General features: G+C 42.8%; 2 protein-coding genes and 1 long non-coding RNA gene across 3 annotated transcripts in view; 2 read left to right on the top strand and 1 right to left on the bottom strand.

Annotated features, from left to right (window-relative positions):
* Positions 1–7,914, top strand: part of COL25A1 (collagen type XXV alpha 1 chain) — a 325,875-nt gene extending 317,961 nt beyond the window's left edge. The window contains exons 37-38 of the mRNA XM_081876942.1: positions 5,106–5,191; positions 7,699–7,914. Coding sequence (XP_081733068.1) covers positions 5,106–5,191; positions 7,699–7,717 — 105 coding nt within the window. The 3' untranslated portion in view covers positions 7,718–7,914. The remainder of the gene's footprint in view (positions 1–5,105; positions 5,192–7,698) is intronic.
* Positions 1–24,266, bottom strand: part of LOC309350414 — a 691,638-nt gene that overhangs the window by 258,219 nt on the left and 409,153 nt on the right. The gene's annotated exons all lie outside the window — the stretch shown is intronic.
* ETNPPL (ethanolamine-phosphate phospho-lyase) lies at positions 9,798–24,063 on the top strand. Its single transcript, XM_081877508.1, has 13 exons — positions 9,798–9,947; positions 12,480–12,598; positions 12,728–12,887; positions 14,117–14,191; positions 14,766–14,859; positions 16,049–16,165; positions 18,260–18,342; positions 19,085–19,310; positions 20,483–20,637; positions 20,942–21,031; positions 21,283–21,413; positions 21,926–21,993; positions 23,016–24,063. Exons 1-13 carry the CDS (start codon positions 9,895–9,897, stop codon positions 23,148–23,150), a joined length of 1,506 nt encoding a protein of 501 aa, XP_081733634.1. The 5' UTR covers positions 9,798–9,894; the 3' UTR covers positions 23,151–24,063.

The following is a 24,266-nucleotide window of genomic DNA, read 5'->3' on the forward strand; positions in this document are numbered from 1 at the left end:
CCATTTGTTTCTGCCTGGCTGGAACGTGTCCTTGAACTCTGTCAATGCCTCTTGCTTGCCTAGATAGAAACAGGCGTGTGTCTGTAGAAACTTGCCCACTGTATCAGTGTGAAATCTGCATTCCTTGCTCCACCCACTTTTACCACTGGCCCTGCCCACTTCTGGGCCCCCCAGAAGCAGATGTGCCTCTTGGGTTTAAACATCAGCCCAGTCCCTGCCATAGCAGATAGGCTTATCATTGGTTAATACTCCTGTCATGCTAGCTTTATCCTGGTTCAGAAGCAAAAAGGCATTGCATAGCAGTTTATTGGAGACCATCAAGAGGAGAGGGCTTTCGCATATACCCAATATATAACAACAATTACAACATGAAAAGGGGAAAAAAATTGAGAGGAAAATGCAAAAACAAAACTCCAACTTACTCCCCCTCCCCACTCTGGGATGGATCAGTCTACTTAAGTTTCATGGAATTGTAGAATTGGAAGGGACGCCAAGGGTCATCTAGTCTAACCCCCTGCAATGCAGGAATCTCAGCCTAAATGAGTCTGTGATTTCAGTGGTTGCCATTCTTCAGAGTTATTAGTAAATTATTTTATAAAAGGGTATCATGCTTCAACAAAATCACCAACATCATTTGTATTATTCAGTGCATGCAATCTGTTTCTTAATTTTTCTGATACAGCAATCAACCATACCTGCTGTTTCCAATGAGAAATACACAGATATTCTAAACTTTTCAATTCCGTGCCATCAGCAGGCAGGCTGCCACTAAAAGAAAAGCAATCAGTTCTTTATAGCAAAGGTCAAATTGCCCTTCTTTAAAAATGGTCAACTAATCCCAAACTTAGGGACGCGGGTAGTGCTGTGGGTTAAACCACAGAGCCTAGGGCTTGCCAATCAGAAGGTCGGCAGTTTGAATCCCCACGACGGGGTGAGCTCCCATTGCTCGGTCCCTGCTCCTGCCAACCTAGCAGTTCGAAAGCACGTCAAAGTGCAAGTAGATAAATAGGTACCGCTCTAGCGGGAAGGTAAATGGCATTTCCATGTGCTGCTCTGGTTTGCCAGAAGCGGCTTAGTCATGCTGGCCACATGACCCAGAAGCGTCGCGACCCCAGAGTTGTCCGCGACTGGACCTACCAGTCAGGGGTCCCTTAACCTTAAAAATCCCAAACTTGGAGTACACTCCATATGTTGACACTTAATATAATTTATCTCTGAAAATACCCTCTGCCAGAAAGGCTTTATATGCTATTGTTGCCTTGATGTCATGATGCTGAAGGAATCTGGCTGGCCACTGTGTAAGGCAGAATACTAGACCGGATGCATCCCTTTTGTCAGATCCAGGGCTGCACCTCTGAAGTTCTTAATAAAAATTAAATTTTGTAATTAAAAAATAAAATCACAATTGGCCAAGGTGATGTTAATGTTGTTTTTCTAGTTGTATGTTCAAAGTTTCTAGTTCTCTTTAGGCCACTATTGTCCATATCTGTAATAATCAGCTGAAGTCATAGGCTTCTCATGCCCCTCAGGCAAACATTTCCCATCACCCCTAGATTAGCCTTCTACAGACTCAAAAAGAAAATAACCCCCAGTTCTGGAATCAGGCACTGGCAGATTGGCATGCTGTTGGCTTCTTTCTAGAAACATGCTCTGTCACTGCTTCCCACCTCCCTCCACATGAAGGAATGGAAAAACACTACCTACATAAACAGTAAAAAGTGCCAAGCCCATAGGCGTCAAGCCAGTATTTCCAGTTAAAGTTCTCTTCAAAAGTTCTTAGCCAACTATTTAACCTTGATTTAATGGTGCCATTACACTGAGAATTTCCCCCATCCACCCACATGGGTGCATCATGTAAATTTGCACCCCTCCTCACAGCTGCTAACTATCCATAGATAAGAACAAAATAAAAAAATTCCTTCCAGTAGCACCTTAAAGACCAACTGAGTTAGTTCTAGGTATGAGCTTTCGTGTGCATGCACACTTCTTCAGATACACTGAAACAGAAGTGATAAGATAAACAGAAGTGATAAGATAAACAGAAGTGATAGATAAGAAGTTCCTGGTAATTTCATTGTTTCAGTCCTCTTCAATTGCAATTCCTTGTTTACCCTTCAGCAGGAGGTAGAATGGTCAATGAACTTTCCATATTTTTCACTATCTCTTATGTGATTGATTCAAAGATGGGCTCTTAATATTCTTTAACAGGAAAAGGCTTTTGAGGGGAAATATCTCCTGCCCGAAATTCAGCATTGCCTTTGAGATTGCACTGGTTACATGTAGTGACTGTTCCCTACTTGTTGGTTTTAATTACGCAATAAAGGCAGAAACATGCGCAGCCAAAATCAACAAGCCTTATGTTATTACATATACTTACTGCTTTTTACGGTGCACGTGATGAGGGTATTCACATGTGCCGTTCATTCTGCAGAATGTGACAGCTTTCTCTCGCACGAAATGTAAGTCTCCAAATGTAAATTTGGAACGCTTTTAAAGCAGCTGCAGAAATATACGATGCAGCAGCTCCGTACAAGGAAGAAAAGCAATGAAGAAAAAAATGACGTAAAAATCCTGGTAATGTAGGTGCTGGGAAAAGGGTGCTGAGGATTGTTAATCCCTTGCAGAGCTACAATTCCAAGTGCAGTTTACCGAACAATCCCTCTTCCTAGGGAATATCAATATATAAAAATTAGCATATTCAAAGTTTATCAACGTATTTGTCACAGACGTGTGGAGTTCTTTAAGCACCTAGCAATGGTCGTCCATTGACTAAATAGCCTCGGGCAGTGTGCATACAGCTGAAAAAGTATTCATTCCAAATGAAAACAAGATTAGCTTTAGTGGCACTTATTGGGCACTGATAAGTCTCCCCTGATAAGTAGTGTTTCACTGATACCCCTTGCATGTTTTTAGGGGCCCTTGATATTGAGGCTCTTTGTTACCACTAGAGGGCAGGCATTGACAAGGAAGTGTGTTGTCCTTAAGAGCCCTTATAGATTCCCTCACTTGTTTATTTTCATTATGAGGCACTGAAACAATGCCCAGACTTTGTTGGTTCTTGTTTACATTTAGTTCGAAACCAAAGTTTGTAACTAGGTCACCATTAAGCATGTGAGCCCAGAGCTACAGCTCTTGCATCATAATGCAGAACAGTTGAAAAAGAAAAAGAAAATTAAAGGCAGTAAAAAAACAACAACCCAGCTTTGGAGCACAAATTAAGGCTGCCTAGAATTTCAACAGCCTGGCTGGTTTTAAACCAAATTGATTATTTATGCTGCCAGGTTTTCGGATGCAACCAAGAAACAGATGACGGAACATGCATAAAAGGGCAAAAAATAGTTTCTGTTTTATCTGAGCAAACCCATGTTTCAGAATATAAATATTGATTTCATGATATCCACATGGCAGGATGGGAAGAAATTGCACTCCAGTGGTTTGCACGTCAAATGGGCTCTGCTGGTGCATTTGCACCATGCCAACCTCACTGCTGTGTTACCCCTTGCCCTCCCAGTACACCACAGCAATGGGAGGTCAGGTAAAAGGCAGAACCACTCTGCTCCACCAACCTCTACTGCTCAGAAGACACAAAGCTGGTCATTGGTTCCATCTCCTCTCTCTTTCTCAGAAAGGGGAAGCTTGGGTTCACTAGAGACTGGAAGTAACAGCCCCCTTCAGAAAGTAATTATTTTCCTTTGCTTCACGTTGGCCATTCGTCTTTGCTTTTCCAATTCATTCCAATTGCAGAGCAGTTGACACTATTCTGGTTGCATTTGAGTTCTTCATAATAATGATGAAAAAAACCACACCTGTCCTTTGCAGGTCTCTGGGCCATATGACTCACTTTGTAATGACATCCCCCTTTCTTCTTCTTTCTTGAGTGTATTTAGAATCTGCCAGCTGATATGCATGATCACTTCATTCGTCTGATGACCTTAGTTAGGGCCCACAAAGCTTGGACCATGATCTATCTGCTAGCCTGAAAAGCCACAAGACTCTTTGTTATGCTTTTCTTTTCTTTTCTTTTTTTACTATAACAGACTCAGGTGAGCCCATTCCTGAAACTATTTATGACAGCTTATTTGTGCCAAATTTTGTATAGAAATAACTTTCCAAAATGCATCCATCTCTTCAGTAGCCCAGGTTCGTAGAATCATTGAATTCTAGAGTTGGAAGGGACCCAAAGTGTCATCTCGCCCAACTCCTTGCAATGCAGGACTCTCAGCTAAAGTATCCATGACGGATGGCCATCCAACCTCTGCTTAAAAACGTCCAATGAAGGAGAGTCCACAACCTCCCAAGGGAGTCCATTCCACCAAACAGCTCTTACTACCAGAAAGTTCTTCCTGGTATTTAGTCAGAATCTCCTTTCTTGTAACTTGAATCCATTAGTCCTGGTCCTTTTCTCCAAAGCAGGAGAAAATAAGCTTTCTCCATCTTCCATGTGACAGCCCTTTAGATATTTGAAGATGGCTATCTTATCTCTTCTCAATCTCCTCTTTTCCAGGCTAAACATACTCAGTGCCTTGAACCATTCCTCATAATTCTTGGTTCCCAGACCCTTGATCATCTTAGTTGCTGTCCTTTGCACATGGGAGTGGATAAAAATGCAATTGAAATTCCTACTTGCCTATTGTTCTAGGATCCAAGCTTAGTACATAACAGCAATAAATAAGTAAATAGTATTTCGACTTCCGGTCTGCTGCGAAGGGAAATGGCAGTGAGCTCCATGTCGTCCTATTAAGGAAGAACACGGTCCAGGCTGCTAGCGCTTTGGGGGTGAGCGCCAGGACTACGCACCCCCCCCCCAAAAAAAATCTCCACTTGGACTCCTTGGCAGGTTTTGAATAAATATCCACAAATTTATTAATAGAATATATGACAGATAAGGTAATGATATGTACAATTTTTAACATGAAGAGAATAATAAGTGCAAACAAATCAGAGAAGGGAGCTGAGGGAAGTCTTGGGAGGGAGAGGGAGGAACGGGGAGGGGGGATAAAAAGGGGGGAAATAATGTAATTGACTATTTGGATTGATTGAAATTGTTTAATAAAAATATATTTTAAAAATAATAATAATAATTAAATAGTATTATTCCATCTTAGGTGACCCTTTACCCACAATTAACACTACATGGGAGAGGAATTGAGGACAAGTGTACATGCCACCGCTACTCTGCACAAATCAGAGGGTGACTATCTATACTAGGAAGCTGGCTGGACTTGCGTAGGCTACCTGGTTGCTTTAGAACCTTGCTTTTTCCAGGGTTCTAAAATGTACAGGGCATGAAGCAAATGTACGTGAGCATCCACTCTTGTGGAGGGTAATGGAGGGAGCAGGGGTAAGCTTGCTAGCCTCCACATAGTGTTGGTCCCATGGTGAGAGAAACACCTTAAGAGGGCTAGCATATCCCTCAAATCTGAAATTATTCAAATTGGCTTTTGGGAGTCATGGGTATAAGCTGGGGTTTAATTAGGGCAATTAATCAGGAGCTTTAACACATTCTAATGTGCAACTAAGTTATAATGCTAGGGTGGTGGTACATATTTTAATAAATGGATAAATAATAGCATGTTGCACTTTCCCTGGTAAGGCCCACTGAATTAGCTGAGTACATCTAAGCTGGGCAGTCTTCCAGTTATGGGTTGGCACAAAGTCAGAAGCTTCCCTCACATGGTGCAGGAACAGTCTGAGCTCCATGGGTGGACCTAATCTGCTGCCCCGGATAGAAGACCACTAGCAACTCGGTTTAATACTGGCAGAAAAGTGTAATAAATTGTTGGTTTTTTAAAAAAGCCACCTAATTTTTTAATGCTTAAAAAAACACAATGATGTTAGAAGCTGATTTCTTTATTATTTTTCCCCCATAAGGATTTGCTTCACTTTGCTTTCAAAAATCCCATGCAATTTAAAAATAAATACAGTGGTACCTCGGGTTAAGAACTTAATTCATTCTGGAGGTCCGTTCTTAACCTGAAACTGTTCTTAACCTGAGGGACCACTTTAGCTAAGGGCCTCCCGCTGCTGCCACGCCACCACCGAGTGATTTCTGTTCACATCCTGAAGCAAAGTTCTTAACCCGAGGAACTATTTCTGGGTTAGCGAAGTCTGTAACCTGAAGCGTCTGTAACCTGAAGCATCTGTAACCTGAAGCATATGTAACCCGAGATATCACTGTATCACCCTTCCTTCCTCAAAAGTAAAGGGGGGGTAAAGGACCCTTGACAGTTAACTCCAGTCATGTACGACTCTGGGGTTGTGTCGCCCATCTCGCTTTACTGGCCAAGGGAGCTGACGTTTGTCCGCAAACAGCTTTTCCTTCCTCAAAGGACCTCCAAAGAACTGGTGGCAAGCAGCATAATTTAAAAACAAAGTAACTTTATTCACAATGAAGGCTTACTTACTCCAAATACCATTGTAGACCTACGCTGCACAGTTCCTTTCACGTCATTGTCACTAGGGGCATTTCCACTCACTGGGTTATACGTAACTAACTTTTTCTCAAAGCTGACCCACTGAAACTAATAGACCTCAGTTGGGCATGGTCATTAATATAAATGGGTAAATGCTAGCTTCCTAAACCCACCCACCCCACATCCAAGATAGCAGAAATCATACATTCACATCAGAGGCTACTGGACTTTATAGAAATGGGAAAAGATTGTCACAGGGGGCCATCACAGGAAAATGTGAGCAGGGCCTTTAAAATGGAATGCCACCTCGCTCAAGCTGCACCTACAAGATGTTTGTAATTTTATTTATTATTACATTTATATCCCACTTTCCCCCCCCCCCTCTTCATTGTTATCTTCACAACTGAGAGGATAAGAGACAGTGACTGGCCCAAAGCCACCCAGTGGGCTTCATGGCTGAGCAAGGATTCGAACCCTGGTCTCCCAGGTGTTAGTGCAGCACTCTAACCCCCACAGCACAATGCCGCTGGTACAAGAATCCTGGTCTCCACATTGTGCCCAGACAGTGCCCATTGCTGGCTCTGCAGGTGCCTCACTAAGGGTGTTGCCATCTCAAAAAGGTGGGTAGGGTTTTCTTGTGGTAAAGGTAACGCTGCAAAACAGGTTAGCTCTTCACAGAGGGGAACTCTACCCATGCCAACCACGACAACTATATGCCTCCTCCAGACTAAGAGGCAATATATCAGCTTCTAGAGTGTGAGAAGAGAAGAGTCATTGCTTTCACGTCCTGCCTGAGGGCTCTTATGTTCTTACAGCATCATAATGAGATCCCTTTCTAACCAAGGTGCCAACCTTGAACTTGTGCACGAGATTTTGCCAAAACTTGACAATCCCACCAAACATATCAACCAGTTTCTGCATCTATTTTGTATGCTAATAGCATTAGGAAGTATACACCACCTCCCATAATGTTGATTACATCTTCCATAACTACCTATTCACACCAACAGAGGGAAGGGTGTGGTGATAAACAACGAATGCAAGCTAGTTGGATCTCGCCAGTATTTTCCTGCCTTCAGCATTTCCTCCTGAAATAAGGGGATAATAACATTAGCAGCTTACTTCACTGTGTTTGTATTAGGATTACTAAGGCTGTGTTAGCATGTTCCAGCAAGAACAACAAGGGACCTGGTAGCCCCTGAGGCTTAACTTGACGTTGTTAAGGTTGGTTGGTTTGTTTTGGTGAGTTGGAGTGCACTTCGTTAGACACATGAAATGTTCTCAGTTGGCAGATCCATGCATGATGCTACAGGCCAAAATTGAAGAGAAGTTATTCAACAGATGCAAGAGAACAGGTGTGCCCCATTGCAATGTGGGCACAAAGAAAAGCAAGATCCACTCCCATTTGAAGAGGACCATTTATCTTCCATATCAAGCTGGCCACTTGGAGAGGCTCTACTCTGCCCAATTCTGATGGCATTAAATTTGCATCTCAATTCCATTTCAACAGCCCTGCAGGGGAGTCTGTCTCTGAAACTTTTTGTTCCTTTTTTTGGTTTTGTTCCCAGGGTGAGTTACAGCAATGCAACCATGCAATCAAGAACAAGTAAAAGGAGTAGAACAGTCTGTGTACAAACAAGTGCATCTGTTCCAAGCCAAAAGGAGCACAATATATAGATTAAGCAAAACAGAACAAGTGGAGTCCCATAACGATGGACCTTAGCTGTCCAAGGCCAGGGCAAAGAGGTGCATCTTCAGCATAAGCTGGAAGTTGTCCAGTGAAGATGCTCCTGTGAAGAGGACTGCCACAAAGCCCTCTTCTGGACAATGCCTTTCCCAATGAATGCAAAGGGAAACTCTGATCCTAAACCTGTGCTGCCATGTGGGATATCTTTGGGGGAAGAAAAAGCTAAGGGGTAAACCAAACAAATACGAAGAAGTGAAGTTGGATGGCGCCTTGTACACCTCCTCCCAGCAACTCCTGCTGCCAAGCTTGTGCCAAACACATCGCTCTGCTTTCCTTTGGATCACAAAGGATCCAAAGGATGCAGGGATGGGGCATTTGTGGCCCCTCCAGGTTGTGCTGCCTTCCAGTTCCCATCAGCATCCCAGCCAGGATTGCCAAGGGTCAGAGATGGTCCAACAACTTCTTGAGGGGACGTAGAATCAAAGAACTGCAGAAATGGAAGGGACCATGAGGAAGATCAGCGAGGCCAATCCCCTGAAATGCAGGAAACTTTTTGTCCAATGTGGGGCTCGAACCATGATCCAGAGATTAACAGTCTACCACTGAGCAGTACCAGATTTACGTATAAGCTAAATAAGCTATAGCTTAGGGCCCCACTCTCTTGGGGGCCCCACAAAAAATTAAAGAAAAAACTGGATGAACATTTCCAAAATATAAGATAAAAAACAAATAAAATAAAACCTACATACAACAATGTTTTGTGTTGTGTAGGCTCCTATTTTGTTATGTGCAAATAGTTTTGATACCTATTAGGTCCATAAATTAGGGACACGGGTGGCAATGTGGACTTGCTGATCAGGAGGTTAGCAATTCGAATCCCCGCGACGGGGTGAGCTCCCATTGCTCGGTCCCTGCTCCTACCAACCTAGCAGTTCGAAAGCACGTCAGAGTGCAAGTAGATAAATAGGTACCACTCTGGCAGGAATGTAAACGGGGTTTCCGTGCGCTGCTCTGGTTTGCCAGAAGTGGCTTAGTCATGCTGGCCACACAACCTGGAAGCTGTATGCCGGCTCCCTCGGCCAATAAAGCGAGATGAGTGCCACAACCCAAGAGTCGGCCATGACTGGACCTAATGGTCAGGGGTCCCTTTACCTTTACCTTTAGGTCCATAAATTACCATATAGAATATATTCAATATAAAAAACTGTGACAATTTGCTGTTGACGAAGGACAGCTGGACATATAAAGGGCCCCATTACCTTCAGTAGCTTAAGGCCTCATCAAACCTAATTTCGGCCCTGCCACTGAGCTATCTTATTGGTTGATTTGGATTATATTTCTGTGCCGCTTTGCATTGCAGTGAATCTCAAAGCGGCTTCCAAACAGTCAAGAACAATAACGACCTTATTTATTTATTTATTCCCTGCTTGCTCTTTGCTGCCACGGACTGAACGGGGCTAAGCCCAGGGAAATGTTCAAGCGGAGAGAAGGTGGTGGGAAGACCAGCCGGGCTGAAAGCGGGGTGTGGAATACTCCGGATTCCAGGGCGACGGAGTGGGGTGGCTTGAGGACTACCTCGTGCGGGTAAAGAAGAAGAGGTGGCTGGAAGCCAGCCTTGGTGCTTTTGGCGGGTGGCGCGGAGATGGGCGGCGCGCAGGAGGCGGGGCCTGGGCGAAGGACGCGGCGGCCCCTGCCGGGCATGGGATAAAAGGCGAAGGCGGCTGCCCGGGAGCAGCGCAGGGCGAGATCCCCGGGGCTGTAGAGAGAGAGCGGGCGCGCGAGAGACCAGGCACGATGGAGATGTACAGCAAGGCAGAGACGCTGGAGCTGCGGAAGAAGCACATCGGGTGAGCCAGAGGGGCAAAGCCAGGGGAGCGGGGAGGGGGCGCCCCGGCGCAGGCATGCAAAACTCTCTCGCGCCCCAGAAAAAAACTTCCCAACTTTCCACCCCACATTCTGCAATCGCTCTCATTCTTCCTCCGGCAAGATTGTTATTTATTATTAAATTTGCATACTGCCGCTCATCCGTAGATCTCAGCTAACAGACCCCGGCAGGTCCTCTACCTGCGCGGTAAGGCTACCTGCAAAAGATCTCTCTAGCGAAGATGGTGGCCGGGATCTCTCCGCGGTTGGGAGTGGGGTGCAGAATCAAGGTGGTGAGGTCTACACTCATCATGGCCAGATCAAACTCTGAACCAAATTGAAAGGGGGTGGAAATCAACCTACCAAAACCTTCTTTGCCCTGTCCCTGCCATCCGCAGAACTGCCACTTTCCCTGTATAAAAAGCCTCTGACATTATCTTGCACTAACGTATTTCATAGCCCTAAATTGTCACATTTTCTGAAAGGATCCGTATTTGATCATTTGAACTATCACGAATTATTTTCTTTTTCGTAAATAGAAAGAATTTAAAAGCAACAGTTTCAATGGGAAAGTCAAGCACATGCTTTAAAATCTCCTCTTGAAATCCATGGAAGTTGCAGCCTGCATGTTTGGAGATTTCAGTGCAAATCTGTGCATTTTTGCAGATGTTCGGACCCACAGTTTGCATAGAATTTTAGCCTTTTAAAGCACTTAACTTTGGGTGGGTCGTATGCTTACCTAATTGCCCCCCCCTTAAAAAAACCACTTTAAAAAGTTTATAGCACTTTCTAGGAAGGCTTATTTTTAAAAAAAATCCAAAAGTTTTTTTTAAAAAAAAAACATTTCTTAGAAACAAAAATGGGGAAATGCTACACTTTCAGTGACACTTAGAAATGCCCTTCCCTCTCTCTCTCTCTTTGCCATGCAGTCAGTTGAAGCCCTGCTGATACTGAAAATTATTCACTTCTCTTGGGTGTGATACTAAGACATATATGCTTGAATAGTGTACAAAACCCCATCTGGCAGTCCAAAAAATCTCCTTTGCCTCTGTGCACAGGACATCTGTGCCCTTATCTAACCCCTGTATAAATAGTCAGATTAACAGCCAGGAAGGTGGATCAGTGTTTGACCTTCCAAAGGAAACTTGGACAAGTGCAGTAAATGCACAGAGGTGCATGTGATGTCAGTGGCATTAAACAAGCATGCAAGATTGTGTAACCAGTTGATACACTGTACTCACAGTCCTTGCATAACCCAAGTGGATCCTGGGCGTTCTGCAAAGCCAAGCCTGGAATTCTGCCCACTAAAGAGGCGAAAAGTTCTGTGCAAACTCTGAGAGTTGTTGTCTCCCTTGGATTATTATTTCATCCTTAATACAATAATAAGCTATTTTGGCTCCATTGGCATACAGTAGAAGCTGGGAACCAGCTAAAGATACAAAAGGCCAGCCAAAACAAACAAAAGGTTAGGGCTCAACTCTTTGGGGCTGTCTTCTTGTGGTTCATTAAAAAACCTAGGAAGAGACCCACTCCAGGTTGTATTGTTCTCCCCTTCTCATGCACACTGCTTAATGCATGGGAGTCCCTACAGACGCACTGGGAACCCCTCCCTTCTCCATATGCAGCCCTGCTGTGCAGACAGCTCTCTCATGGAAGCAGCTGTATGTACCCAATGGTGAGTGTGGGAGAGGAAATGGATGGAGCCTTTTTTGTGTGGCGGGTTTGATCCTTTCTTAATGAATGGTTCCCAATTTCCCCAGTCTATGCTGTTTGTGGTGAGGGAACAAAACCCTGTGCATGTCCAAAATAACTCTGTTATTTGGAGATTGGCTTGGTGTGTTGAGCAATATATCACATTTAAGTTACTGTCCTTTTCACAGGTGGGAAGAGATACCAAATTTTCCCTAAGGCAATTCCTGTACTATGATGGGTGTTCCATGAAGCCAGCCATATTTACACTTGGAGAGACATAATTTACTATTTCCCCCTCACTGACTGAGTCTCCCCAGGACAATGCTTGAGGACTCCTGATAGATCATAATGAATTTGCTGCATTTACATTTTTGTTGTTGTTGTTTTCTTTTTAAGATCCTGAAAATAACTTCCCCCCCTTAATCCAAAGTTCAACATTTTGCATATATCTCTCTCGCTCTTTTGAAATAGAAGCCGTACAAAAAAAGCCAGGAAACACTTCCAGTCAGCAGGTTTACCTTCCACAAATGCATTTTTAAGTTCTGAAGCAAAGTCTGCCCACGAGTTTAATCCAGTTTACAGTTACAACCCAAGAAATGTGTCCCCACTTCTGCACACGCCCTGGCATCGCGGTTCATTCAACCTGGCCATTGGCTGTTGGCCCCCAGAATGAAGACACTCTGAGCCTTTGGGCATCTCTGCAAGGAGCATCCAGTACCAAGCTGATGGGTGGGCTCCACAGAGTTTGTACAAGTGTATGCAGTGGTCTGGAGAAGGAGCTTTTCAGCAGACCTAAACTAAAGCAATGCTTTCATGCTTTTCAGGCCCTCGTGCAAGGTCTTCTTTGCTAAGGACCCCATTAAGATTGTGTGTGCCCGTGGGCAGTATATGTTTGATGAGAATGGAGAAAAATACTTGGACTGCATTAACAACGTAGCACATGGTAAGAACTGTGGCTTAATATATGTTAACAACTTTTAAAGTGCTCCCATTCATTTTAGGTGGATTTGGGGTGTCTTTTCAGGTACTCTCTAACAGGTTCATTGACTTCTCTTTACTTGGTCCTTTCCAGTTGGACACAGCCATCCAGATGTGATCAAGGCTGCGGTGAAACAGATGGAGTTACTCAACACCAATTCTCGCTTCCTGCACGACAATCTGGTCCAGTATGCCAAGCGTCTCACTGCGACCCTCCCAGAGCCTCTCTCTGTTTGCTACTTTGTGAACTCTGGGTATGGCTAAAGCACTTTTCATTGTTATTATCTTTTGGAAGCTTGTATAAATTAACTTCTACATTTTAACAGCTTTGGGAGATGGTGAAGAAACAGAGTTAACAAATATAGGGCTTTCTAAGGTTGTGCCCAGGCTTTCATGTGGGCAAAAATTCATATGGTCATAGTATTTGTTTATCTTTTACATTTCTCTCTCGTCTATGCATGCATGTTTATTTACGGGACCACCTCTCCTGGTATGCCCTGCAGAGGACCTTAAGGTCCATGAATAACCATAGTTTAGAGGTCCCGGGCCCTAAGGAAGTCAGACTATCCTCCACCAGGGCCAGGGCTTTTTCAGTGATGGCTCCGACCTGGTGGAATGCTCTGAGACTCTGTACTTTCAGCAGATAAGGGTTATGACTCTGCAAATGAAATCTCTGCAGAAGAAGGTTTCACTAGATACAATCAGTTTTACTAGAGACAAAACATAGGAAGAAGCTTGCTGCAAAGGAAACAACAGATCGCAGCGCGAGGGTTTCTCCAGATGCAAAACAACCAGATTGTGCAATGGGGAACAGTCTCTCCCTCCCCTCTGCCTCTTTGGATCAGTCCAAATAATTCTACCCATCAGCTCCAATGTATTCAGTGAGCTCCATGCCCACAGGGGCTCCTCAGCAAGGGATGGTCTGTGTACACAGTGAGCCACATCTCTTCAAAGAATGGGAAGGCTTCACATACAGGCGGCACCAGATCATGGCCACAACCCTGTATGTCCCCTCATTTTCCTGGGCAGCCCTCAAGATTAGCAATGTAAACCAAAGCTGAGCTATTCACAAGTTCATATTTTGTGTCCAGCTGTAGATTTTGTGATAATCAAGACATGAACAAATGTGCAGAATTCACCTAGGTTTAGATGTGATCGCTATGGGATGCTTTAGTTGAGATTTCTGCATTGCAGGGGGTTGGACTAGATTACCCTTGTACATCCCTTCCAACTCTACGATTTTATTTCCATGGGTGTGTCCATGTGAAGCAACTCTTTGGCTTTTCAACCCAGAGAGAATCCTGCCCTCATTCAACGTTTTTCACTCTGAATCCAATAGGTGTGCTATTAATCATTTCTAGGGAATTAGAGTTTGACATATGCCTGTGTGGAGTTATTTTATTTTTGGCTTAAAAGACTAGTTTATTATGTAGCTCTCCTGTTACAATAGCTGCTTTCATTGCCTTCTAATTTTGTCTTGCAGATCTGAAGCAAATGACCTCGCTTTACGCCTGGCCCGCCAATACAGGGGCCACCAAGATGTGATTACACTTGACCAGTAAGTATGCTGAGATCAGTTTGTTGCAACATGATGCAGATGGGTCATGTGCTACTATAATGACTGTTCAGTCTGTAGCCAAGCTCCCAGAGCCCCATACATGAAGATTCTGCATGCATGGAGCTTCTCGGATCACAGTTAGTTTCTAATTCACCTCAAATGAGGTCACTGAACTGCACACAGTGATCTGTAAACAAATGTATCCATTAACTTCATCAAGACTTTTTCATTTTAACTCAAACCTCTATTTTGACTCATCCATTTCTGTGAGGAAAGGGTTGTCTCTGCATAGTTGTATGTCACAGAGGGAAACGGTCTACTAATTCCTGTTAATTAGAGAATACTTGCATTTGTAGTTCAATAATAATATTAAAAACAATGAAAATTGTGAACAATGACATTGAATATGTTGCTGTAATGATACCACATACAAAACTAAGGTTAAACTGAGATTCTTTGTCAGTTTAGGTGCAAAACCTATGTAAAACATGTGCAAAACTAACCTGTAACAGAGTCTGCTTCTGTTGAACTCTTTCACACCCTGGAGTCACTTGGCATCCATCTTCTGTTTCAGTGCTTATCATGGCCATGTTACATCGCTGATTGACATCAGTCCATATAAATTTAATCAACTGGGGAAAGAGGCCAAAAAGGAATTTGTACATGTGGTAAGTAATTATTATTCTGGATTCTTACTGCCCTTAGCATATTTCTATTCATTGCAGATACAAATGAAATGCAAAGCTAAACTGCATAGCAATACCTTCACAAAAATCAACAGAAACTATTTAGTGATATTTTGGTTGGCCTAATCAATGTAAGAAGCCTGGGGCGCTTCGTACAAAATGAATTGTGTATGGACAGAGATATATTTTGTCCTGAAAAATACAAGATACCTGCTTGTGTACATTTGTGTATATTAAAAAGAAAATGCATGCTAACCTACAGTAGAAGAAGCATGTTTTTAAAGAACAAAAACAAAAAAACCTCGGTAGTTATCTGTATCCAAGAATCTCTTAAGAAGTGGCTCTTAATTGTCATGAGGAATTCATGGACAATAAATCTGACAGTGGCTAGTAAGTGTAGCTCTCTTCCAGGGTTCAGCATGAGCAGGCCCCAAGATCTGGAAATCAGAAACATCCTGCCTTCTAGATGCCAATGCACCCTCCCCCCATGATAAGCCTGAACGGACCCCTGCACACACAGATCCCTGCACACTTTGGAGCCCCTTCAGACTGATGTCAATTTGGCTGATGGACAACAGAGGCAGACTTTAGTAATATAGTGCCCAGAGTGAGGACCATTTTTGGCGCCCCTCCCCCTAAATATTTCTTATTTTCACAATAATTCTTTTTGGTACAGTTTACCCTTATTTATCCATATAAATAGAAGTTTTAAAATTATTTTGTGTACCCTCAGCTCAGGACCCTTCCAGATCACGGGGCAAGCGGCAGATGATTCCTCTGATCATAGTGCCCAACTTGTGAGCTTTCCAAGCATCTAATAGGGGGTTGTTGAGAACAGATATTGAACTAGATATGAACCAGTGTATGCTATTATGGTCTCAATTCTTTGTCGTTTCTGCCTTCTGTCCCACTTCCTGGAAAGCCAGGGATATGGAAAACCTGTGGACCTATACATTACAATACTGGAAATGTTAAGATCCTCTTGTGCCTCTGATGCACTGTTTCTTATTAACCTGCTGTGGGAAAATTTAGAAGAAAATCAGCATGTCCTACATGAACTCTTCCCAGGTGCACACCAGATAGGGTTTTAAAGGCCAGTTTTGTTCCTGTCTGAGGAGGAGCCAAGAACAGTGCATTCAAAGATTTCAAATCTTCTTTTGCCACTCTTTAGGCTCCTTCACCAGATATATACAGAGGAAAATATAGAGAGGACCATTCAGACCCAGGAAGCGCTTATGCCGATGATGTGAAAAAGATAATTGAAGAGGCTCAGAAGAACGGCCGCAAGGTATGTAAACAACGGAGGGAACATGAAAGCCTGCTCAGATTGTGTCCTGGAAAATGCTCAATTAGGTGAACTTGACTGCTTTATATAGCTGGAATTTCTTTTGTTTTTACTGGATTCCTGGATTTTAAGGTGCCTTTTACACACACACCCTTAACTTGCACTCCAAACTCTCACAAGAAAATAATAGGTAAGGAATGAGTAAAGAAGAAGAAAGGAATAAATAAATCTAAACCTCCGTTTCATACGTAAGAGCAGGCTTAAAGCATAAAGCCCTATTTTGATTGTGCTCTCAATCTGCACATAGAACTTTTCCTGAAATTAATGGGGCTGTATGTAGCAACAGTTAAAAGGCACAGGATAGAATGCACTGCAGTTTATAACCTCTGTTCCTAAAATCCCCACCCAGTTTGAGACCTCATTCCTAAAGGGGGCTTACATTTATTTATTTTTGCAACCACATAAAATCATACAAACTACCAAACAGATTAACAAGAAGAAATATATAAAAGCCCAGCAGCTTCTCAGAATTTCTCCCGGTGGTGTCCCAGTGCAAAGAGAAGAAAATCCGTAGGATCCAGTGGGATGTTGCACTTTGAGGATCCAGAGACATGAATTTAAATGCTAGCTCATGTGAACAAAAATTTACACTCAAAGCAGCTGACAAAATGGCAAAGTAAGCTGTAGATTTAAAACATAGCATCTTAACACGAGTAATGATATAGGAACTTGCTGACTTTGGTGTGGAGAGATATTTCTAGAACTCACATGGAGGCTTGTTATTATTAGTCACTTCTTTTCCAGAAAGGTGAACTCGAAGGAACTTGAAAAAGCAAACAATACAAACAAGAATAAAAACAACCTAAAATGCCCACAGGTAGTGATTGGAGCCACTATTTCCCCATCACCTTAAAGTCCAAAGGAGCCCACCCATCTGTCTTTAATTCCTTATTGAGATTTATAAAAAAGAAACTAACGGATAGTTTCTATTTCCCCCCCTTTGTCTGTTTCCTCCCTCCCCCCTCACATTATCTTCCTCATAGGTTCTGGTGCCGTAGACCTCTCTGCCAGGAGCAGTTGATAAAGTTTCACAGACTATGGGGAGCCTCCTACTGTCTGGCTGTAGTATACCTCTTCGAATATAGTGTACGCTTCTTTACACGTTACCACACGACCTTCTTTCCAGGAAGACGGCACTGCTCAAGCTTGCATGGACCCCTGCTGATACTCAGGGAGGGTTGTGCAAGAGTGAGGGAGGCAGTCAGTTAAATAGCAGATTTGGGCTGACCCTCCAGGCAGACTTGGGGGAGAACACAGGCATAATGCTGAATGCAGAAAATGTAAGCTTCCAGTTCCAGTCTATCTGATCTGCTGATGCCAAATAATCTTTTTTGGTTTGTTTGTTTTCATTCCTAGCTACTGGAATCACTTCAGCTGTAGGCTCTGTCTTTTTGTCAAGTGCCTCATCCTGATTTGCTCTGCATAAGGTTTTTTTCCTTCTTCTTCTTCTGAAGCAGGGGTGCCCAAAATACAGCTCTGCACACCTTCAATGCATTTGTTTCCCATTTTGAGCCACAGGAAAGGGGTTAAATCGGCTATCACAGAATGCCATGTGAATGAAGCTGATGGAGGTTCACGAGTTCACAGGGTGAAGCTGATATAAAGACTATAAAGCACCTTTAGTAATTAAATTATTGAAATGTGGACAATCATTAATAATAAATAGATAATAAATAACTCATCAGAACAGTGAACCCATCAGATACTTCCAGTATCACATTTGTATTCTGCAAGAATAGGCCGACTAAATGAGTTTTTAAATAAATGTGCACAGTAAATCCAAGACTTCGAGCATTGGGTCAATAATGAGCTGTAGAATTATGCTGGATGCTTGCCCTGGCATTGAAAAATTGGGCACCTCTGCCATTTTTGTTGTCGTTACTGTTGCTCACAGCTGTTCAAGATGCAACATAGCTATCCAAACCACATATTCATTTATCTCACCTGTTTTCATAGGGTTCATGCCTGTAGCTGTTGTTTCATTTGCAAACGAGTAAGCAGAGGAATGCTCTTCTTATAACATCTTCTCTTACTTAGATTGCAGCCTTTATTGCTGAGTCCATGCAGAGTTGCGGAGGCCAAGTAATTCCACCTGCAGGCTATTTCCAGAAAGTGGCAGAGTATGTACAGTGCTTGGGATGGGTTACTTACAGCAGGTTACTTAATAAAAATCACAGGAAGAGTCTGCTTATTTGGCTCTTTGTGTAGCTTTAATCTTTGTTCCTTGAAATTTAAAACTGCTACAATGACATTTTTTTTATTTTTGTAAATAAATATTGCCCAGTAACAAGAGCTGTCTTTCTCAAAGTAAAAGGTAAAGGTAAAAGGCAAACCAGAGCAGCGCACGGAAATGCCATTTATCTTCCCGCTGGAGCGGTACCTATTTATCTACTTGCACTTTGACGTGCTTTCGAACTGCTAGGTTGGTAGAATGCTGGGCTATTTGCAATGAACAGCATGACTTCTTATTGCACAGTAGCTCTGAGGTGATCTGCACATTAAGAAAAATCTCATGGTATATCATTCCTAGAACTTGATAATATAGTAGGCATCCTGTCCTAGAACTTGAGAATACAGGAGGCATTGTGTGTATCAGATCTTATTATCCAATATTTCTAGACCACACATATCCTTCTGTGACCTGACAGAGTGAACTCAGGTCAACTTTATCCATCTTCTGGCAATACTATAAAGACCATATGGCCTGATAAGCATTTTTATGAATTCTCAGCTGTAAATGCCCCTTCCAGGACCAAAATTGAAGTCTTCATGTAAATGCTCGTATTTTGGGCAGGGCGGTTATACATGACATGACAATGACATCACAGTGAGGCATCTGTTCTGTTCCCTTTTTATTTTCAGTGCTGTCCACAAAGCGGGTGGAGTTTTCATAGCTGATGAAGTCCAGGTCGGTTTTGGTCGAGTTGGAAAAAAATTCTGGGGATTCCAGCTACAAGGCGAAGACTTTGTGCCTGACATTGTCACTATGGGGAAGCCAATTGGCAATGGCCATCCCATGTCTTGTGTAGTTACCACCAGAGAGATTGCGGAAGCTTTTGGTGCCTCTGGACTGGAGTACTTCAATACGGTGAGCTTCTCTTCTAATATTATCATTTATAGTTATAAATTGTGTATGAGGAAACTTTGGCTCTCCAGATGTTGCTGAATGATCATTAGCCCTGGTAAGTTTGGCCAGTGACCAGGGATGATGGGAGTTGTAGTTCAGCAATATTAGGAGGGCCACATCTGTTATAGGGGCCTGGCATGCGTAATTGCACCATCATAGATTGTTACAGAAATAATGTTCAGAGCACCCAGTAATGACTCAAATAATGCTTTTCAGTGAAGCCAGTTCACCCAGTTTAGACAACAGCATCAGGAAACATCTGGCCCTGATCCATCTCTTATGTATGGTGCGAAGTGAAATAGCACCTGCCTTCTCCATCCATTTGGCAGCACCTCATTCAATCTGGGCCAATGTGCTTTGGATTCTCTACCCATAGGTGCAGCGGTGGCCCAGGGGGTGGGGGAGCAGCAGTGACAGGATGCTACTGTGTAGGCCAGCACTGCCAACCCAGAGTTCCTCTGCCCTCACTGCTGCCCCAACCCCATCTCATCTCCACACAGCACTGCTGCATAGGCATGAAGTATTATTATCTTTTGAAGACACTGGTGGCACACCAGGAGGGTGGGGAAGACGGGTGTGCTCTCAATTCCCCATTAAGCACAAGGTGAGAGGAAATATTCAGCCTAGTAAGGTTTGACCATACGTTGCAATATCATGCATGCACCAATTGAGTCTCGTACTGAATAGATGCTCAGGTTGAGCTTCTTAATGCCTAAATGAGACTTTGATTGACAATGTACAGCTTCGTCATGCAAATAATATTGAGCAAATGGTCTCTTGTGTGTATATGTAAAACCAGTACATAGTGCTTACTGTTTTATTTCTTTAAAAGTGGAGCAGGAGCCTAAGTTATAGCAAAGCTTCACTCTGTATAGGAAAGCAGTACAAACCCTGTGGTGTTTTATTCCCTTCAAACTTTTCAAAATGGAAACTGCGAAGAACACTCCGTAGCACCATATAAGGTGCAAGTTAAAAAGACAGAAGGAAATTTGCACCCAATATTTCTTGTTTGCCTGAGAAAATAATCTGATACCAAGCCCTGTCTTGCTCAAAACATTCATCAAAATTTTTGGATGAAGAAATAATTGAGGCAGCAATAACCTGTTTCTTCTTCGTCATTTCCCCTCCCTCAGTTTGGGGGCAACCCAGTGTCCTGTGCAATTGGACTGGCTGTTTTGGACGTGATAGAAAAAGAAGATCTCCAAGGGAATGCCACACGTGTTGGAAACTATCTCACTGGACTACTGAAGGAACAAAAAGAAAAGCATCCACTGGTGGGAGATGTCAGGTAGGCACAACAGGGTAAACATTAAAAAAAGTTTTTAGATGCGGAAGAATGTATAACTAGGGGTGGCTTCTTCAATCCAAGGACTGCATTGCCCTCTGAAGACCCAGGAGACGCATTCCAGTGGTGGGTGCAATCATACCCACCCCCCACCACTGACAACTACTGAATAACAGATCAGATAACTGTTTTGTACAGGAGACCTACCACACTACATTGTAAAACTATTTGGAGTTGTGTGCCTTTTGTGCAACACTGAGATTTGATTGCTGCACCTCTGATTCCCTCCCTTTTCTTTATTTTTCAGAGGTGTTGGTTTGTTTGTTGGAGTGGATCTTGTGAAGGATCGACAAAAGAGAACGCCTGCCACTGCTGAGGCCCAGCATATTATCTACAAGTAAATATATACTGGCTTGCTTTAGACATTCTTTTCATCAGTTTTAACTTTACAACTTCCAGGCTAGACATTCAAACTGAAGGAGCTGAAATTCATAGTCAGGTCAGGGCTGAGTAACTGAAGATGCCCTCACGATTCACCCAGAATCATAAAACACAGCTTTAAAGGAACTGGCTGCGTTATAATTTCACATACCTAAATGCATTTTGGAGTTTGCATTCTAAATTAAATCTGTGTTCCCTTCTAATCAGGCTGAAAGAACAGAGGATTCTTCTGAGTGCTGATGGACCTTATCGAAACATCTTGAAATTTAAGCCACCCATGTGCTTCACTAAGGAAGATGCAAAGTTTGTAGTTGATCAGATTGATGAGATCCTCACAGGTAAGCATTCTTGCATGCCTACTGGTTCTTTTACATATATGGCCTCCAATTTTGTTCTATGGGTAACAGAGGTAGTGGCAGAGAACTGGGGAAGGAGAGAGAAAGGGTGCAGTAGCTGTAGCCTTTCTTAGTGTCTTGGCACATTTAAAGATGTAGGAGAGACTTGACAACTCCAGATGTCAAAATCAGGCAAGAACTAGTGGCCAGCATAAGCTTGTGACCCATTGCAGAGATGTCTGATCATTGTTGGAGATGCAACATTAGATTATGTAGACTGCTGAACCTGGACTGATTCAGCCAGGATAATTTCAGCTCCCAGGTGAACTCATAGTGGTAAGTTGGGGATAGGTTGCTTGTTGCTGAAATGTGTCTTAAGTGAATTCTAAAGAAATTTATCTAGTTCTACAAGAAAATAAGCTAGTATTTAAAACCACACAAACTTTTTCTTTACACTTTGTGACTTCTGTACCTAATGATGGAAAACTTACTTTTCTCCCCTCCTCTTGTCCCAGATTTAGAAGATTCAACAATAAACAGGACCAGAGATGAATTGCCAACAAATGTACAGAGTAAAAGAAAAGTAAGTTGGAAACCCTAAAATGACACTGCTAGTCAATATAGACAAAAGTAATCTGTGGGTTAAACCACAGAGCCTAGGACTTGCAGATCAGAAGGTCGGCGGTTCGAATCCCCGCGACGGGGTGAGCTCCCCTTGCTTGGTCCCTGCTCCTGCCAACCTAGCATTTCAAAAGCACGTCAAAGTGCAAGTAGATAAATAGGTACCGCTCTGGCGGGAAGGTAAACGGCGTTTCCGTGCGCTGCTGTAGTTCGCCAGAAGTGGCTTAGTCATGCTGGCCACATGACCCGGAAGCTGTATGCCAGCTCCCTCGGCCAGTAAAGCGAGATGAGCACCGCAACCCCAGAGTCGGTCACGACCGGACCTAATAGTCAGGGGTTCCTTTACCTTTACCTTTAATCTAGATGGACCATTGTCCTGGCTCAATATAAGACAGCTTTCTAAGTTCCTATGAGCTGTCTGAAGACTTTCCTGTCTTATAAAACTTCACCCACGTACCTCATGTTTGGGGCTTCCTCTCAGTACACTTTATGTCATGCCATGCTCTCCCCCCTCCCAACACTCATACAAGCAGCTCAATACTCACCTATTCCATAAACCATTGGCATAACCCATAGTCATAACTGAAATAATGCCTAAATTATGTGCACACAGCTGCATTCGCTCACATCATTCTGGTCTTATCCTTGGCTTTGCATATTTCATTTCTCTGCTGATTTGCTACACTTGCTTCTTTTCTGTCTCATGCAATGTCTAAAATTTGATTAAGCATCTCAGATTAGGGACCTGTTTTGTGCTTGGGTCCTGGCCTCAGCTTTTCCACAGGCATCTGGTTGGCCACCGTGAGAACAGTGTGCTAGATTAGAAGGGCCATTAATTAGCCCAATCCAGCAAGCCCTTCTACATTTTGAACTAATGAATACCGATAACCTAGAACCACAGGATTGTAAAATATGTTACCATGACATCAAATATCTGCTGATGCCAATATCTGCATATTCAATCAAACTGTACGTTTGTTTTAGATGCCCACAGATGGGGGCTCCCAGCTGGAATGCATCAACGAAAGCATAAGCCATATCAATGGAAGTGCCTGCAGACAAAAAAATGGATTTTATGCTGAAAACAACACAGTGCCTTGCAAAAGGATCAGGACATGAAAAGAAAATTCTATAAATAAGAATCACTATGTACAGTTGGGTTTGTTTAAGGATGTATGGGTGTGTGCAATAATTGGTAAGAATATTGGCTAGTTATACATTATGATGAAGCCTCAATTTACTTATGTTCTAAATTTGGAGCATCATGCTTTGCAGCCCTAGTACAAGGGTAGCATGGCCTCATTTGTTTCAGATGTCTAACTGACTGGCAGTCACTGACTGATGTGTCTTTGTCCTTTTGGAATCTCAGTGTTCAGTATTGAGGTTTTAATCATTTTCCCATGTTTTAATGGTTTATTTGTTATACTGTGCAACTTTCTGGCGGGGCAATTCATGCCAATGCTGAAATAAATATTTTTATCTTGTAAATCTCACATGCAATCCAACAGAGGACACATGGAACAACCAAGAGTGTTCCATGGAAACCTGCCAATCAGCTTCTTAGGCTGCCACCCTATCCACATTTACATGGGAGTAAGTTCCACTGAACTCAGTGCAGCTTGCTTCCTGAATGTGTGGGGTTGCACCGTTGGTGGAGATGGGAGTGAGTCCAATCCCTCATTCAAATGGATTTCAGAATTAAAAAAAATTAAAAAATTAAGGGAGCATACACAGCACCTATTTCCACACACAATTTCCCCTTCCAGATAGGGATGCACACACTGGAGCAATGTTGTAATATTCAATGACAAAGATTTTATAATAATTATTAATTGTACAGTATTAACTATATTGAAAATGAAAACTTTAAAGCACTGCTGTACTTAGACAGTATGCCTTCTTGGTCTATATTTGTCGGTTGTATCTCTGCTGTTATCAGTGTTTATGAACTCTGTTAGGACACCAGTTTGTTTTCCATTTACTGGAAACTCTTGTTTATTCCAAAAAAAAATAAAGCTATTTTTAACCTACAGGTCATTGTGTCATGAAATGAATAACCATCAATATTTAATAATTACTTGGTAAGGTTACATTCTTCTTAAAGTTGATCTTTGGCCTCATTTACTCATCTCAAACTAGGCTTGGCTATAAATTAACATGATTAATGCATATGGGTATTCCTTTCTTGGAGAAGATGAGTAACGGTCCAGAGGTTGCAGGCACATATTGCTGAGT

This window comes from Podarcis erhardii (genome assembly GCF_964252035.2).
Source record: "Podarcis erhardii genome assembly, chromosome: 9".
NCBI lineage: Eukaryota > Metazoa > Chordata > Lepidosauria > Squamata > Lacertidae > Podarcis > Podarcis erhardii.

Excerpts from the sequence above, each read along its gene's own strand:
- ETNPPL (XM_081877508.1), top strand. The coding sequence starts at position 9,895 with ATGGAGATGTACAGCAAGGCAGAGACGCTGGAGCTGCGGAAGAAGCAC. Across the intron at positions 19,311-20,482 it reads GACTGGAGTACTTCAATACG|TTTGGGGGCAACCCAGTGTC; the intron begins GTGAGCTTCTCT and ends CCCCTCCCTCAG. Across the intron at positions 21,032-21,282 it reads GCCCAGCATATTATCTACAA|GCTGAAAGAACAGAGGATTC; the intron begins GTAAATATATAC and ends CCTTCTAATCAG.